At 50.9% G+C, this 14,367-nt stretch overlaps 1 protein-coding gene across 3 annotated transcripts in view; it reads right to left on the bottom strand.

Annotated features, from left to right (window-relative positions):
* Positions 1-14,367, bottom strand: part of SLC28A1 (solute carrier family 28 member 1) — a 54,907-nt gene that overhangs the window by 38,747 nt on the left and 1,793 nt on the right. For all 3 annotated transcript variants that reach the window (XM_035303906.3, XM_035303905.3, XM_078326866.1), the window contains exons 3-6: positions 14,061-14,140; positions 12,139-12,230; positions 7,485-7,668; positions 468-609 (exon numbers count right to left, since the gene is read on the bottom strand). In XM_035303906.3, the coding sequence (XP_035159797.1) occupies positions 468-609; positions 7,485-7,668; positions 12,139-12,230; positions 14,061-14,140 (498 nt within the window). The remainder of the gene's footprint in view (positions 1-467; positions 610-7,484; positions 7,669-12,138; positions 12,231-14,060; positions 14,141-14,367) is intronic.

Raw genomic sequence — 14,367 nt, forward strand, 5'->3', positions numbered from 1 at the left:
GGGTGGGGCTTAAGAAGTTACATTTCTAATAAGTTCCATGGAGGCGCTGCTGCTACTGGTCTAGTGCGCAGATTTCGAGAAGCCCTATTTTAAGCTAATGATTCCAGGAAACCCTTGGCTCTGCAGACGGACTGGAGCTCTGGACTGCGCTATCTGTGGTTGTGGGTGGAGGTGGCTCCTGAGACCACAGACCTGAAGACCAGGATTAGACTGACCAGAGGACATGTCGCCAAGGAAACAAATGTCCCGCTGGCCTCTGAGTCAAGAGACGCATCCCTGCTGGGGAGCGTGAGGACTTCTGCTTCACAGGAAGCCTGTCCTGATGCACACAGGTCTTCTCTAGGCTCTGAGCCTCCAGGAATCTGCCAACAGGAGCAACTGCCCGTACCCCAGCTCCCAGCTCCAGCCTCGGGGTGGAAGAGAGAGACAGACACTTCCAGTCCTGGGCCCCACAAACTAGCACTCACCGCGCAATGATGCTTTGAGCAGGCAAAGAGGAGGACGATGAACACGCAGATTCCTGCAAAGGACACCAGTTGCTCCGGCCGCTGGGAGGTGTCCAGAGACAGCCACAGGACCAGGCCCAAGAAAGCAGCAAGCGCTAGGGCCCTGCAGGCAAGAGGCAGAAAGCCATTACCGTCAGCATTGCACCCCGCTTCACCATACATTACAGCACTCAGGGCCCCAGGGAAAATGTGCTCAGGGCTGGGAGGAAGAGACTGAGCACAGCACAGTGGAAAGAGCACCAGCTCTGGATCCACATGCTGGGAAGGGCTGACCTTGCTGTGTGACCTCAGGCAGATCACCTACCCTCTCTGAGTCTAGTTTCCTCATGGGTCAAATGAAGCCAGAGACCTCTCATTTCTCAAGGTTGCAGAGAGGATCAAATAAGAGGATGTATGTACCAAGCTGAGCATAGTGATGAGCACCTGGCTCCCTCCAGTTACAGGAACTCACCACTGCAGTGATGCTCAGCTCATCCTCCGACCTTGGGAGAAGAAGGGCCTGTGCCGCCCAGGACTCAACACTGTCAGCCTTGACTGTCAAATGCCGAGAAGCAATCATGTGAGTCGGGACCTCTGAGCTGAGCACCTGAGACCAAGGAGTGGATCCAACCTTAACAGCAACACTTTCCTCCTGGGGGCTGAGATTTGTTTGTCCAGGATGTAGCCCGCAGGGTGGGAGAGCCCAGATTTTGGCTCAGATGTTCAAGATCTCACCCCAATCTGGTCATCAACTCACTGGGAACTACTAATAATGGTTAATGTTCATCAAGCACCTATTACAGGCCAGGTACCACACCGATGCTGAGAGACCTGTTCTTTTCATAGAGATGAGGAAACTGAGGCACAGAGAGGTTAAATAACTGGCCCAAGCCCACTCCCTAGAAAGTGGCAGAGCTGCAATTTCAACCCAGGCACTCTGGAAACAAGGTCTATTCACTTAACTATGGTTTGATCCAGGCCGGTTCTAGCTGGTAAGAGGGATCGGAACTCAGGCTAACTCCAGAGTCCACGGCTTTTACTTCTGCTCCTGTTTCCAAACCCTTCTCCTCCCAGTTTAACGTGCACAACTTTTGCCTTGTTTTTCTGCCCACTGTACTTCTCTTTACTTACTACTTTTCTTGAGGTTATAACCGACTTTATAAAAACTTCAATGTGGCCAGGGCGGTGGCTAACGCATATAATCCCAGCACTTTGGGAGGCCAAAGTGGGTGGATCACCTGAGGTCAGGAGTTCGAGAACAGCCTGGCCAACATGGTAAAACCCTGCCTCTACTAAAACTTCAAAAATTAGCTGGGCATGGTGGCAGGTGCTTGTAATCCCAGCTACTTGGGAGGCTGAGGCAGGAGAATCACTTGTACCTGGGAGGCAGACGTTGCGGTGAGCCAAGATCTTGCCACCGCACTCCAGCCTGAGCGACAGAGCAAGACACCGTCTCAAACAAAACAAAACAAAAAACCTTAAATGCTTGTTTCAGGTTTTTTAACAGCTTTATTAGAGGTATGACGGATATGTGATTGATTGCACATATTAAAGGTGTTCAATTCGATAGGTTTCGGCATACGTACACCCCTTAAAACCATCATGGCAGAATCAAGAGAGTGAACATATTCATCGCCCCTTTTGTAATTCCTTGCCTCCCTCCCTGTTCCCAGGCAACAGCTGATCTGTTTTCTGCCACTAGATTAGCTTGCTTTTTTTTTCTCTTTTTGGAGATGGGGTCTGACGGTGCAATCTCAGCTCACTGTAACCTCTGCCTCCTAGGTTCAAGAGATCCTCCTGCCTCAGCCTCCTAAGCAGCTGGGACTACAGGTGCATTAGCCACCACACAAGGTTAATTTTTTTTGTATTTTAGTAGAGATGGGGTTTCACTGTGTTGCCCAGGCTGGTCTTGAACTCCTGAGCTCAGGCAATCCACCTGCCTCAGCCTCCCAAAATGTTGGGACCACAGGCATGAGCCACTGAGCCCAACCTAATTTGCATTTTTTTGGAGACAGAGTCTCACTCTGTTGCCCAGGCTGGACTGCAGTGACATGATCTCAGTTCACTGCAACCTCCACCTCCCAGGTTTAAGCAAGTCTCCTGCCTCAGCCTCCCAAGTATCTGGGACTACAGGCACACACCCCACACCCGGCTAATTTTTGTATTTTTAGAAGAGACGGGATTTCACCATGTTGGTCAGGCTGGTCTTGAATTCCTGACCTCAAGTGATCCGCCTGCCTCAGCCTCCCAAAGTGCTGAGATTACAGGCATGAGTCACCGAGCCCAGCCAAGCCGTTTTTTTTTTTTTTTTTTTTTTTGAGACAGTGTCTCACTCTGTCACCCAGGCTGCAGTGCAGTAGCCTGAGATCTCGGCTCACTATAATCTCCACCTCCTGGGTTCAAGTGATTCTCCTGCCTCATCCTCCCAAGTAGTTGAGACTGCAGGAACCTGCCACTACCCCCAGCTAATTTTTGTATTTTTAGTAGAGATGTGGTTTCAACATGTTGGCCAGGCTGGTCTTGAACTCCTGACCTCAGGTGATCCGCCCACCTTGGCCTCCCAAAGTGCTGGGATTACAGGCATGAGCCACTGCACCTGGCCTTGAGCCCATTTTTAAATTGGGTTATTTTTCTTATTAAAGAGTTATGACAGGCTGGATATATGCTGGATAGCTCCCAGACTGGGGGGCGGTGCAGAGGCATGATTTCAGTTCACTGCAACCTCCACCTCCCAGGTTCAAGCAATTCTTGTGCCTCAACCACCCAAGTATGATAGCTGATACTACAGGCACATGCCACCATGCCTGGCTAATTTTTTTTCTTTTTTGTATTTTTATTAGAGACAGGGTTTCACCATGTTGCTCAGGCTGGTCTTGAACTGCTGGGCTTAAGTGATCTCTCCGACTTAGCCTCCCAAAGTGCTGGGATTATAGGCAGGAGCCACCATGCCCAGCCCTTCTCTCTGTTTTGTTTTTTTGCCATAGCATCTCCCTCTATCACCCAGGCTGGAGTCGGTGGTGCAATCATGGCTCACTACAGCCTGTGCCTCCTAGGCTCAAGCGATCCTCCTTTCTCAGCCTCCTAAGTAGCTGGCACTACAGGTGTGCACCACTCTTTCAGCACCTCTTATAGCGTAAGTCTGCTTTTTATGTCTGAAAATTATTTCAGCCCTTGTACAACCGAAAGCGTTCTTATTTCCTCTTCTTTTTGGAAATATATTTCACTGGTAAAGAATCCCAGGTTGACAGGCTTTGGGGCATTTGTTATTTTGCTGTTTACTGTTCCACTATTTGCTCACTCAATCTGAGAAGAAATCAACCAGCAATCCACGTTTTTGTTCCTGGGCACGTATCTTTTTCTCTAGTTGTCGCTAAGGTTTTATCACTGATTAAAGCAATCTGATTATTGCCTTGGTGTAGTCTTTATGTTTCTTGCGCTGGAGGTTCATGAAGTTTCTTGAATCTTTGGGTGTCCAGTTGTCATCCTATTTGTCATTTTTCTGGATATAATTTCTTCACATATTTTTTTCTGCCCTCCTTCTCCTCTGGAGACTCCAGTTGTGTATATTAGCCGCTAAAGTTGTGCCATGGTTAACTGATGCTCTGTCTGTTTCTCAGGTTTTCTTTACAATGCATTAGGCAGGGCTTGAGAAGCGTTTATTCTAGAATTGATTTTTTTTTTTCCTCTGCTACTGAGCCAAAACCTAAATAATACCCTGTGAATTCTGAGGTTTTTCATCCGACTGTTGGGAACATACACTATTCCTGGCCCTGTGTGATTTCAGGCACAATTCCCTCTTCTCCTTTTGGGTGGTTCTTTCCCAGGCCTAGGGTAGTTTCCTCATCTGTATTCTCTGAGCAGAACTCAGGTGCATGTTTGGGGAGGGTTCTCTGCATAGCTCTGGGCTTTTCTCTGTGTATCTCTCAACTATGTCTTTGTACTCCGCAATGTGAACTCTACCTGCCTTGGCTTCCCTGGATTTCCAGCTCCATCTCCTCAAGGGGAATCTCCTGGTCCCACCTCAGTTTTCCTTCCCTGTGCTGTGGTCTGGAAATGCTCTCCAGGCAGTCAGCTGGGGAGATCACAGGGCTAACCTCATTTGTTTCCTAATTCTCAAGGATTAGCGTCCTTTATTGCCCGATGTCCAATGTCTAAGAGCTCTTGTTTCCTGTATTTGCTCCAGTTTTTTTAGCTGTTTCAACACTTAGGATAAACTTGGTCTCTGTTACTCCATCTTGACTGGGAGGCAAAATCAAATGCATGTATTTTCTAACAGCTTTATTGAGTCAAAATTCACACACTATCCAATTTGCCCATTTACAGTGTATGGTTCAAGGAGAGAAGTTCCTCACAAAACTAAAATAGAACTACCAAAGGATCCAGTAATTCTGCTACTGGGTGTATATGCAAAAAACAAAATGAAATCAATATATTGAAAAGACATCCATGTTTATTGCAGCATGATTCACAATAGCCAAAATACGAAATCAACCTAGATGCCCATCAACGGATGAATGGATAAAGAAAATGTGGTGTATATGCACAGTGGAATATTACTCAGCCATAGAAAGGAAATCCTGTTATTTGCAGCAACATGGATGGAATTGGAGGTCATTATGTTAAGTGAAATAAGCCAAGCACAGAAAGACAAATATTGCATGTTCTCACTCATCTGTGGGAGCTTAAAAGCTGGATCTTATGAAGACAGACAGTAGTCTAGTGGTTACCAGAGACTCCGAAGAGGAGGAGGGAGACGGGATGAAGAGAAGTTGATTAATGGGTACGAACATATAGTTTGAGGGAAGAAATAAAACCCAGTGTTTGTTAGGTGAGTAAGGTGGCTACAGTATACAATAATTTACTGCATATTTCAAAATAGCTAGAAGAGGAGAATTTGAACAGTTCTAACATAAAGAAAGACAAATACTTAAGTTGATGGATATCCCAAGTACACTGATTAGATCTTTACAAATTATATGAGTGTATTAAATTATCATGTGTACCTTGAAACTATGCACATTTATTAGGTGGGTGCAAAATTTGTTGCCTAATGGCAAAACCACAATTACTTTTGCACCCACCTAATAATATTATGTCGCAATTTTTAGACATGTATGGTTTCATTGTTTTTAGTATAGTTACAGATTTGTGCAACCCTCACCATAATCCCAGGATATTTTCATCAGCCCAAAGAGAAACCCCACACCACTGGTGGTCACCACCTCCTCTTCCCATCTGCCCTGGCAGTCATTCATCAACTCTCTGTCTCCACAGACTTGCCCATTTGGACATTTCATATAAATGGAATCATGCAGTATATGGTTCTTTAAGACTGGCTTCTTTCACTGAACATAACGCTCTGCAGGGTCATCATTACTGTAGGATTTATCAATACTACATTCCTTTTCGTGGACAAATAATATCCCATTGTATGGATATATAGATTTTCTTTATCCATTTTTCCGTTGATGGACATATGGATAGTTTTCACTTTTGGCTATTGTAATTAATGCTATATGAAGATTTGTGCACAAGTTTTTATGTGGACATATATTTTCATTTCTCTTAGGTATATAACAAGCAGTGGAATTTCTGGGTCATATAATAAGTTCATGTTAAACATTTTGAGGAACTCGCATTTCCACCAGTAGTGTCTAAGGGTTTCAATTTCTCTACATCTTTGCCAACACTTGCTACCATCTGTCTTATTGATTGCGGCCATCTGACTGAATCTGATGACCCAGGTATCTTACTGTGGCTTGGCTTCGCATTTCCATGACGGCTAATGATGCTGACCACATTTCCATGTGCTTTTTGGCTGTAGAAATGTCTATCTAAAACCTTTTTATCATTCTTCAAGCGGGTTGTCTTTTTATTGTTGAGTTGTAAATTCTGCATACAGGTTCTTTATGCAGACATATGATTTGCAAATCTTTTATTCTATGGGTTGTCTTTTCACTTTTCTGATAGTGGGAGTTGCACCAAAAAGCTTTTAGTTTTTATGAAGTCCAACTTATCTGCGTGCATTTTTTCAAGGAAGCTTCATGGCAATCCCTCAAGTGGAAAACCATTATCAATGACTTGTCATAGACAGAAGAGCATTGTAAAAATAAATCACAAATCTACTGAATAAAGAGAAGTCAAAGGTAACAGTAAATGTATTTATAAATAAAATCGCAAATGTGTCATCCACAGGCTGGCCGTCATTTTGCTGTGGTATGTGGGTCTCACTTTGGGAACGTCAGATCCTCCAACTTAGTCTTTGGGTATCTTTGCTCACCAGTTTCTTCATCAACAAAACAGACTACTGAAATAGACTGGTGAGCTTCAGACTTTTTTTTAAGCCATAGAAACCATTTTTTTCCTAGCCAATTTTCTTGTCTGAACCTTGGCTTATGAAACACATAAACTGAGAGCTGCCTGGCGAAATGGTGGGTTGAGCGGGAAGCCTGATGTTTCCCTCCACAACCTCCCTCTCCTGCCCTATGGCATCTCTGAGATTTCCAGAGCTCCACGGAATCCACTTTGAAAACCTGGGGATCTCAAACTGTTGTTCAGGGACACCGCTGGCTACATCAGAATCACCTGGAGGCTAATGAAAACTCCTAGCACCTGGACCTCGATGGCACCTGCTGAATCCCACTCCAGGGGTTGTTCCTGAGGCTGTTTCACCCCCGCCAGGTGATCTAAGTCAGGCACTGATAACGGGCCCTCCCTGCTCGATGGGCTGCGATCCCTGAATGGAAGAAACTGCTGAGGCCCGTTCTCATCCACCACAGTCACCTGCTGTCACTGGGACTAAGAACTGGTGAACTACCACAGAGATGCTGCTCTGTTTGCAGCCACCCAGCAGCTCCTGCCCTGGGGCCCCAGAGAGTTCTCCATGACACAGGAGCCTTCCTCCTCGTCCAGCCCTTGTTGTAACCCTGGGGCCAACCCCTCAGACTCCTCAGCTCACAGGCCCTCCCCTGCCCTGCCTCAGGCTGTGGGCTCACTCACCTCTTAAACCAGAGCCGCAGGCGGGGATGGCCCTGAGGCTTGAGAAACCTCCTCAGCTTTGGCCCCAGAAGCCGTTTCAGCAGTTGGTGGCCCAGGAAGACAAGGACCACACAGGTGAGGACAAACAGAGCCAGGGCCCGCTGGAAATCCAGGAGGCAGGCCACCAGCAGGAAGCCGGCGAAACCTGGGGGATGAGCAGAGGAGGGGTCAACGGGGAGGGCACCGCCTCTCCGGGCCCCTGAAGCCCCACCCACCGACTCCACCTTACTCCATCCAGAGCATGGAGGGCAGGAAAGTCACCCAACCTCACTGAGCCTCATCTGGAAATGAGAACAACAATCCCTACTGTGCTAAAAAGTAGTTAGGAGTTGCCAGGCAGAAGGCATGTGAAAGGGCTTTGCAAACTGCAAAGTGCTGACCAAATGGGAGGGAGATGCATAAGGAGGCCGTGAAGCCAAACAGTAAGAGTCGCTGGGTATCAGCAGAGCACCTGCTGTGGTCCAGCGCCATGCTAGGTCCCACAGAGGAAGGAGACGAGCACATCAGCTACTCCATGAAGGAGTTCACACATGTGTGCCGGGACCTGGATCTGAGATGCTTATCGGTGACCATGCTTCCTGGAATTCCCTTTCCCCTTTTGCCTTTCTCTCCTTTGAACCACTCAGCCAGTCTGCGCTTATGCCTCAGGAAAGACACGTGAGAATGAATAGCAGAGGAGGGATGTCTCTCCATCGACTTTTTCTTTTTCTTTTTCTTTTTTTGAGACAGGGTCTCACTCTGTCGCCCAGGCTGGAATGCAGTGGCACGATCTCGGCTCACTGCAACCTCCACCTCCTGGGTTCAAGGGATTCTCTTGCCTCAGCCTCCAGAGTAGCTGGGACTACAGGTGCCCACTACCATGCCCGGCTAATTTTTGTATTTTCGGTAGAGACAGGGTTTCGCCATGTTGCTCAGGCGGGTGTGGAACTCCTGGGCTCAAGCGATCCACCCACCTCAGCCTCACAAAGTGCTGGGATTACAGGCATGAGCCACAGCACCAGGCCTCTCCCTGGCTTTTGAATTTCAGAATCCAGCGTCCTAGAAGAATGGAAAGGACTCATAGCCATGGGTTTAAAATGTGATCTGAAAGATCACAAGCAAAGGTAAGTTCTACCCACCCCGTCTGCTGCCAGACGGTAACAAGGACACTGCCATCACAGAGAACGCGCCTGAGCCTGGCAAGGCTGCCAAAGCTGGGTGTGTTTGTGGTTCTACAAGCAGTGACAGCCTGTGCCTGGCTTCCTGGTGGAGCCCCAGAGAGGTCCTGGGACTGCAGATGAAGGAATGCCCATGTGGCACATGGCAGGCAGGGTCCTAGTAAGCCAGTGAGACTCTACAAGCACCTAAACAGCAAAAGTGGTCCCCACAAGAGGCCTGAGGAGGAGAGAGGCAGGAGGCCAGAATGAGCCCACCGTGGAGAAGAGGGCATCGCCAAGGCCACCCGCAAGGATAGAGCACCCAGGACCAGCTGGGGAAGCAGACAGGTCAGGAAGCACTGGGGGAGTGACCACAGATAAGCGCCCCCTGGTGACCCCCAGAAGAAGGGGAGAAGGGATTCCGACTTGACAGAAACTGAGTTCCCGTCACTCGCTGGAATGACAAGATCGAAGGAGGGTAAGCTGAGTTACAGAAAATAAAAGGACCATTCTCTCCCATGGAAGCTCGTGGGCTGGCATTCCTACCTGAGCAGGTGTCATTGAAACACACAGAAGGAGCTGGCAGAGTGGAGCTGGGGCTGCTGGTGCCAGCGGCAGGGCGGGGGAGATTCAGGGGAGGGGTACCTGACCTGGCCCCGGGGAGAGCCTGTGGTCGCCAGGAGCTGAGCTCAGCATTTCAGATGCACTTTCACAATGAATCCTCAGAACACCCCCGGGGGGGTTTCTACAGTGATATCCACGTGGAGAACGAGGCCTCTGAGGCCAGCCAAGCTGGGTGACTCCCACAGGGAGGGCCTGGGGCTAGGAGTCCAATAAGCTCTGTGTGCCTCAGGGTCTGTGCTTCCTGGTCGGGGTGGGCCAGGACCGGGACTCATGGAGAGAGGGCCATGTGGAGGAGTCCTCCAGGCAGGGCAAAGGGAGAGATGTGTTTTTGGAAGCATTTTCATAATCTGGGGTCCACTCACCCTCTGGTGCGAGGACTTTTCTGTTCCATTTTGACACAACTTTCCCCCTCCAAGCCCATGTAGTTCAGGGGTGCCTGACCTACATCAGGGGAGGGGAGACCACCAGGTCCCCATGGGCACAGGGATTGGTTCAGGGACAGGCAGGACCTGAGCTAAAGTCCCTGAAGATCTCACTGGGACTTTGGCTGGAACAGCCAGCACGAGGCACCCTCCTCTTCTAAGACTGGGGACACCAAGGCCATCCTTGTTAGTCCGATGGAGCCAGGGCTGTCGCTGCACCCCTGGAGAAGGCCTAAGGTTTGGAAGCCACTGTCACACCTCAGGAGCCAAGTCCTGAGAACATGAGCTTCATTTCTCTGCCACAACTACACCCACAACGCCTCTGAGAAGCCTCCCCAGGAAAGAGGTGATGTCCTCAAGACACTGAAAAGCCAGAGAAATCAAAGTCACCCAGAAACAGAGTCACTGCTGACCATTGCAAGGGATCATTTAATGGTTCAGATTGCACTCCCCACTGCCATGGCAAACGTGGAAACAGGATGAGAGGGGTCATTTTCATTCTCTATGGGAGAGAATTCAATGGTTCTTCAAGAGAAACAAATTGGTTCCGAGTGAAGGAGGCAGCCAAGGAAACAGACAGCCTGGCTTCAGACTCTGCCGAAGGTGGACGTCACGTCTCAGACACACTGTCTAGGAGGAAGCTGTGAGGGACATGGACCCACCCCATCTCAGCAGATGACCCTACTTCAAGTTCACCAAGCAGGCCGGGGTCATTGCTGTCGCCTCTCTCACTGCCAGTCCCCTCCAAAGCACCTATGATGAGCTCTCCATCTGTACCTATCCTCCTTTTTCTTTTATTCATTTATTTTTATTTAATTTTTTTTGTAGAGATGGGGGTCTTGCTGTGTTGCCCAGGCTGGTGTCAAACTCCTGGGCTCAAGCAATCCTCCCACTATGGCCTCCCAAAGTGCTGGGATTGCAGGCATGAACCACCTGGCATGCCCGGCCCTCTTCAGTTCCAACCTGTCAGGATGAGGTGAGCTTGCCCTGCGAAGACCCACCCCTCCCCATGGGATGGGAGCTCTTCCAGTCCATGCCAGGGGACCTCACTGTACCGGCATCTCTTCATCTCCTGTTCCTTCTGCAACCTCCCCACCTCGGCTTGTACACACAAAGTCTTCCATCCCAAACTCATCACAGGCATCCTTGAGACTGGGCACACCCTGCCCATTCCTCCTCCCTGCCTCATCTCATAAAAATGGATTTAAAAAGCCTTTTATGCTTGCTGTCTGCACAGCCTCATCTCCCATTCGCTCCAATTCAGTTTCTGCACCTACACCCTAAGTCACCAGTGGCCTCCTTGTCCCTAAATCGAGGGACATGGCTCTGTTTTTGTCCTGCAGGTCTTGCAGAGATGCTGCCGATCTTTCCTTCCTTGAAACCCTTGCCCCTTTGGCTGCCGCCAGCCCCTTCCATGTGGCTGGTCTCCAGGATTCTGTCCTTGACCCACTTCTCAATTCATTCTCCAAGTGTGCCTGGGGAGCCTCCCCTCCCCCTCAGATGGCCTGGCAGTGGTACCTCCAGCAAACTGACCGAATTATTCCCCTTCCTGCCAAGACTCCCTCCTGCACGCGTGTTCTCTAGCTCTGTGGGAGGCACCATCATCCTCCCCCGACCCTGGCAGGCCCCTAGGGCAGCCCTGATTTGGGGTCTCCTTCGTGCTGCACACCCAGTGGTTCCCAAGAGCCGCGGGCATTGCTTTCCTAGGACCTCTCCCTTCACCCGCGGCCTTCCACCACCTCATTCTCACACTGGTGCCGCAGCCCTCAATGTCTACTTCCCTCCATCTTTCCTGCCCTCTGTCCAGGTCCCACAGTGCCAATTCCACCTGTTCAAACGCTTCAGTGGCTCTCTCTGGCCTTGAGGGTAAAATCCAAGTCTGTGAGCATCCTCCCATCTCCCTGCCCACTCCCCATCCTGGGCCCTTTCCTATCCCTCCAGCCCCATCCCCTGGCACTCCCTGTCTAGAACTTTACCCTGCAGACCTTACAGGGCAGACATGGGACTTTATTGAAACCCACACCCTGCCAGTTTCACCTTTGCTCCTGTGACTCCTCTGTATGGAGTGCCTTTGCCCTCCTTAGTGTCCTTCTCCTCCACCTGGCTAACTCCTACTCAGCCCGTGAGGCTTCAATGTCACCTCCTCCTGGAAGTCCTCCCTGACCATCCCCCATCCCTCCTTGGTGCTCCCAGATGACTTGGTGCATTATGTGGGAATATTTCTTCCCCTTCCCTTTCTGAGGAGGGAGTTCCTTGGGAACAAGATCTGGCCTGGCTTAACTGATGTCTCAGCACCCGGCAAGGGAGCTGGCCCTGAGCTGGTGCTCAACAACCATTTGTTGGGTGATTGAGTAAGTGAATGGCCCTGCCCTGAGACCTGAGTAGCTGAGGCAGGAATCATTGTGTCCTGGGTAGGGCCAGCCCCAGGCTCACCAGTGCAGAGCAGGCCTGTGCCGATCCATCGAAACAGCTGTGTGTGCTTCCTGCAGAAGCTTCGGGCTCTCAGGGCTGGCTGCAGCTTCCTCCTGGGAACAGGACCAGCAGGGTCTGTGAGTACATGAGCGGACCCCACCTGGGGGAGATCTTCAGCACCTCCACTCACTCAGAGGTGTCCCCGGTAAAGTGGTAGCAGGGACAAGCCAGGGCTTGCCTTGACATCCCCACAGGCTGCAGGGTAACCCCAGCCCAGGGCAAACATAGAAATGGTTCAGCCCTTCCTGCCTCTGTGGCAGCACAAACTGGAGCAGCACCCACGGGCCCCACTAGCCCAGTGATGATCCCCGCTCCAGGGCTCGGGAGGAAGTCTACTGAAAAGGCAGAACCTCACCACCATACGAAAATGTGGCGGCGAGCAAGGTGGCTCACACCTGTAATCCCAGCACTTTGGGAGGCCCAGGCAGGTGGATCACTTGAGCCCAGGAGTTCAAGACCAGCCTGGGCAACATGAAAAACCCCATCTCTACCAAAAATACAAAAATTAGCCAGGCATGGTGGTGTGCACCTATAATCCCAGCTACTCAAGAAGCTGAGGCAGGAGAATGGCTTGAGCCCGGGAGGTGGAGGTTGCAGTGAGCCAAGTGGTTGATTGGTCACTGCACTCCAGCCCAGGCAACAGAGTGAGAGTCTACCTCAAAAAAAAGAAAAGAAAAGAAAGAAAGAGAAAGAGAGGAAAGGGGAGTGCAGGGGAGGGGAAGGGAGGGGAGGGGAAGGGAGGGGAGGGAAGGAGAGAGGGACCGAGACAGACAGACACAGTTGGCTGCCTCGCCTCCTCTGTTGTTCATCCATCTGCCCATGGGACAAAGTGGAAAGGCTCCCAGCTCTGGGTTCATCCCCTCAGGACCCAGGACACTTAGCAAATGAGTCAGTGGCTCCCTCTCCAGAGAGAAGATGCTTGGAACAGCCTGCCCCTGCCCGGTGGTCACACACCCCCACTGCTTTTGGGGCCCAGCAAATTCTTGCCGGGTCATTTGGTCACGGTCTGTCTCTGGAGAAAAGGCTGGCACCTCAGTAGCCTCTGGGGTCTCACAGGCTGAGCATCTAGTAGATGCCCACTCAATGCTCATTGGAACCCACCAGGTGCCATTTTAAGGAGCCTCTCACCTCCTCTCAGTCCCCACCTCCCACCTCCTGAGAGGATGGGGGAGGGATTCTTCCCATGCCCCGTGCCCAGGCAGAGATGGAATCCCTCCCCCGTCCCCCCTCGGCCCTTCATGCTATCCTCAGCTCCAGATCTGGCCAGCAAGGACCCAGGGGCCCAGGCAACAGCAGGCGGAGTTCTAGGCTCACCTCAGCCACCCATTGCCTACGCCACCCGGCTGGTCCCTTCCCCTCTCTGGGCTTCCACCTCCCCATGGAAAATCAGATTTTTTTTTTTTAAGACAGGATTTCACCATATTGGTCAGGCTAGTCTTGAACTCCTGACCTCAGGTGATCTGCCCGCCTCAGCCTCCCAAAGTGCTGGGATTACAGGCATGAGCCGCCACGCGCCCGGCTAAAATCAGAATTTTTAACCTGAGTCTTGGGACTCCCAGAGGTACCCCAGAGACTGAATGGGGGCAGAAGGCAGAAGCTGGAGGTTGAGAGGGAGGCCTGGGTGGTTCAGGGCAGGCCCACGATATATACTGGGGTTCCGGATGGGATTTCATTCCAGCTACTCAAAAGCAGGTGGGGAGCCTGTGACTTGGCTCACCTTTTAGGCTCATGTGTCTGTGCATGTCGGCTAAAGCTCCTTTATTCCTTCCTTCAGCAAAGGTTCACATGCCCCTACCCCCCTCCTCCAGTACACCCAGGTCCCCATCCTGTTCCCAAGCAGCCTCCACCCCAGGCCCGCCCTTGTCCCTCCAGAGGTCACCTACCATCTGGAGAAGGTCTTTGGCCCCGCCTCGCTCCGGCTGCCTCTCATCTCCGAGTTGCTTCTAGGGAGCTGGCCTTCCTCCTACAGCCAGCAGAGAGCTGTCAGGTCAGCCTGTCCCTTACCCACCCGCAGGAACTTACAGCTGGGGGACCTTGGTGAGACCCTGGCTGGGGAGGGGCCTGGGCTGGAGCACAGGGAGGAGTAAGAAGACTACTTAACTGAACTCTGCGAGGCAGGCCCTGAGCAGCTGCTGTGTGCAGGGCTGTGCCGGACACATCCTGCCCTCAGCGAGCTCATGATCTGCAGAG

The sequence above is a fragment of the Callithrix jacchus genome, chromosome 6 (assembly GCF_049354715.1).
Source record: "Callithrix jacchus isolate 240 chromosome 6, calJac240_pri, whole genome shotgun sequence".
Classification (NCBI taxonomy): domain Eukaryota; kingdom Metazoa; phylum Chordata; class Mammalia; order Primates; family Cebidae; genus Callithrix; species Callithrix jacchus.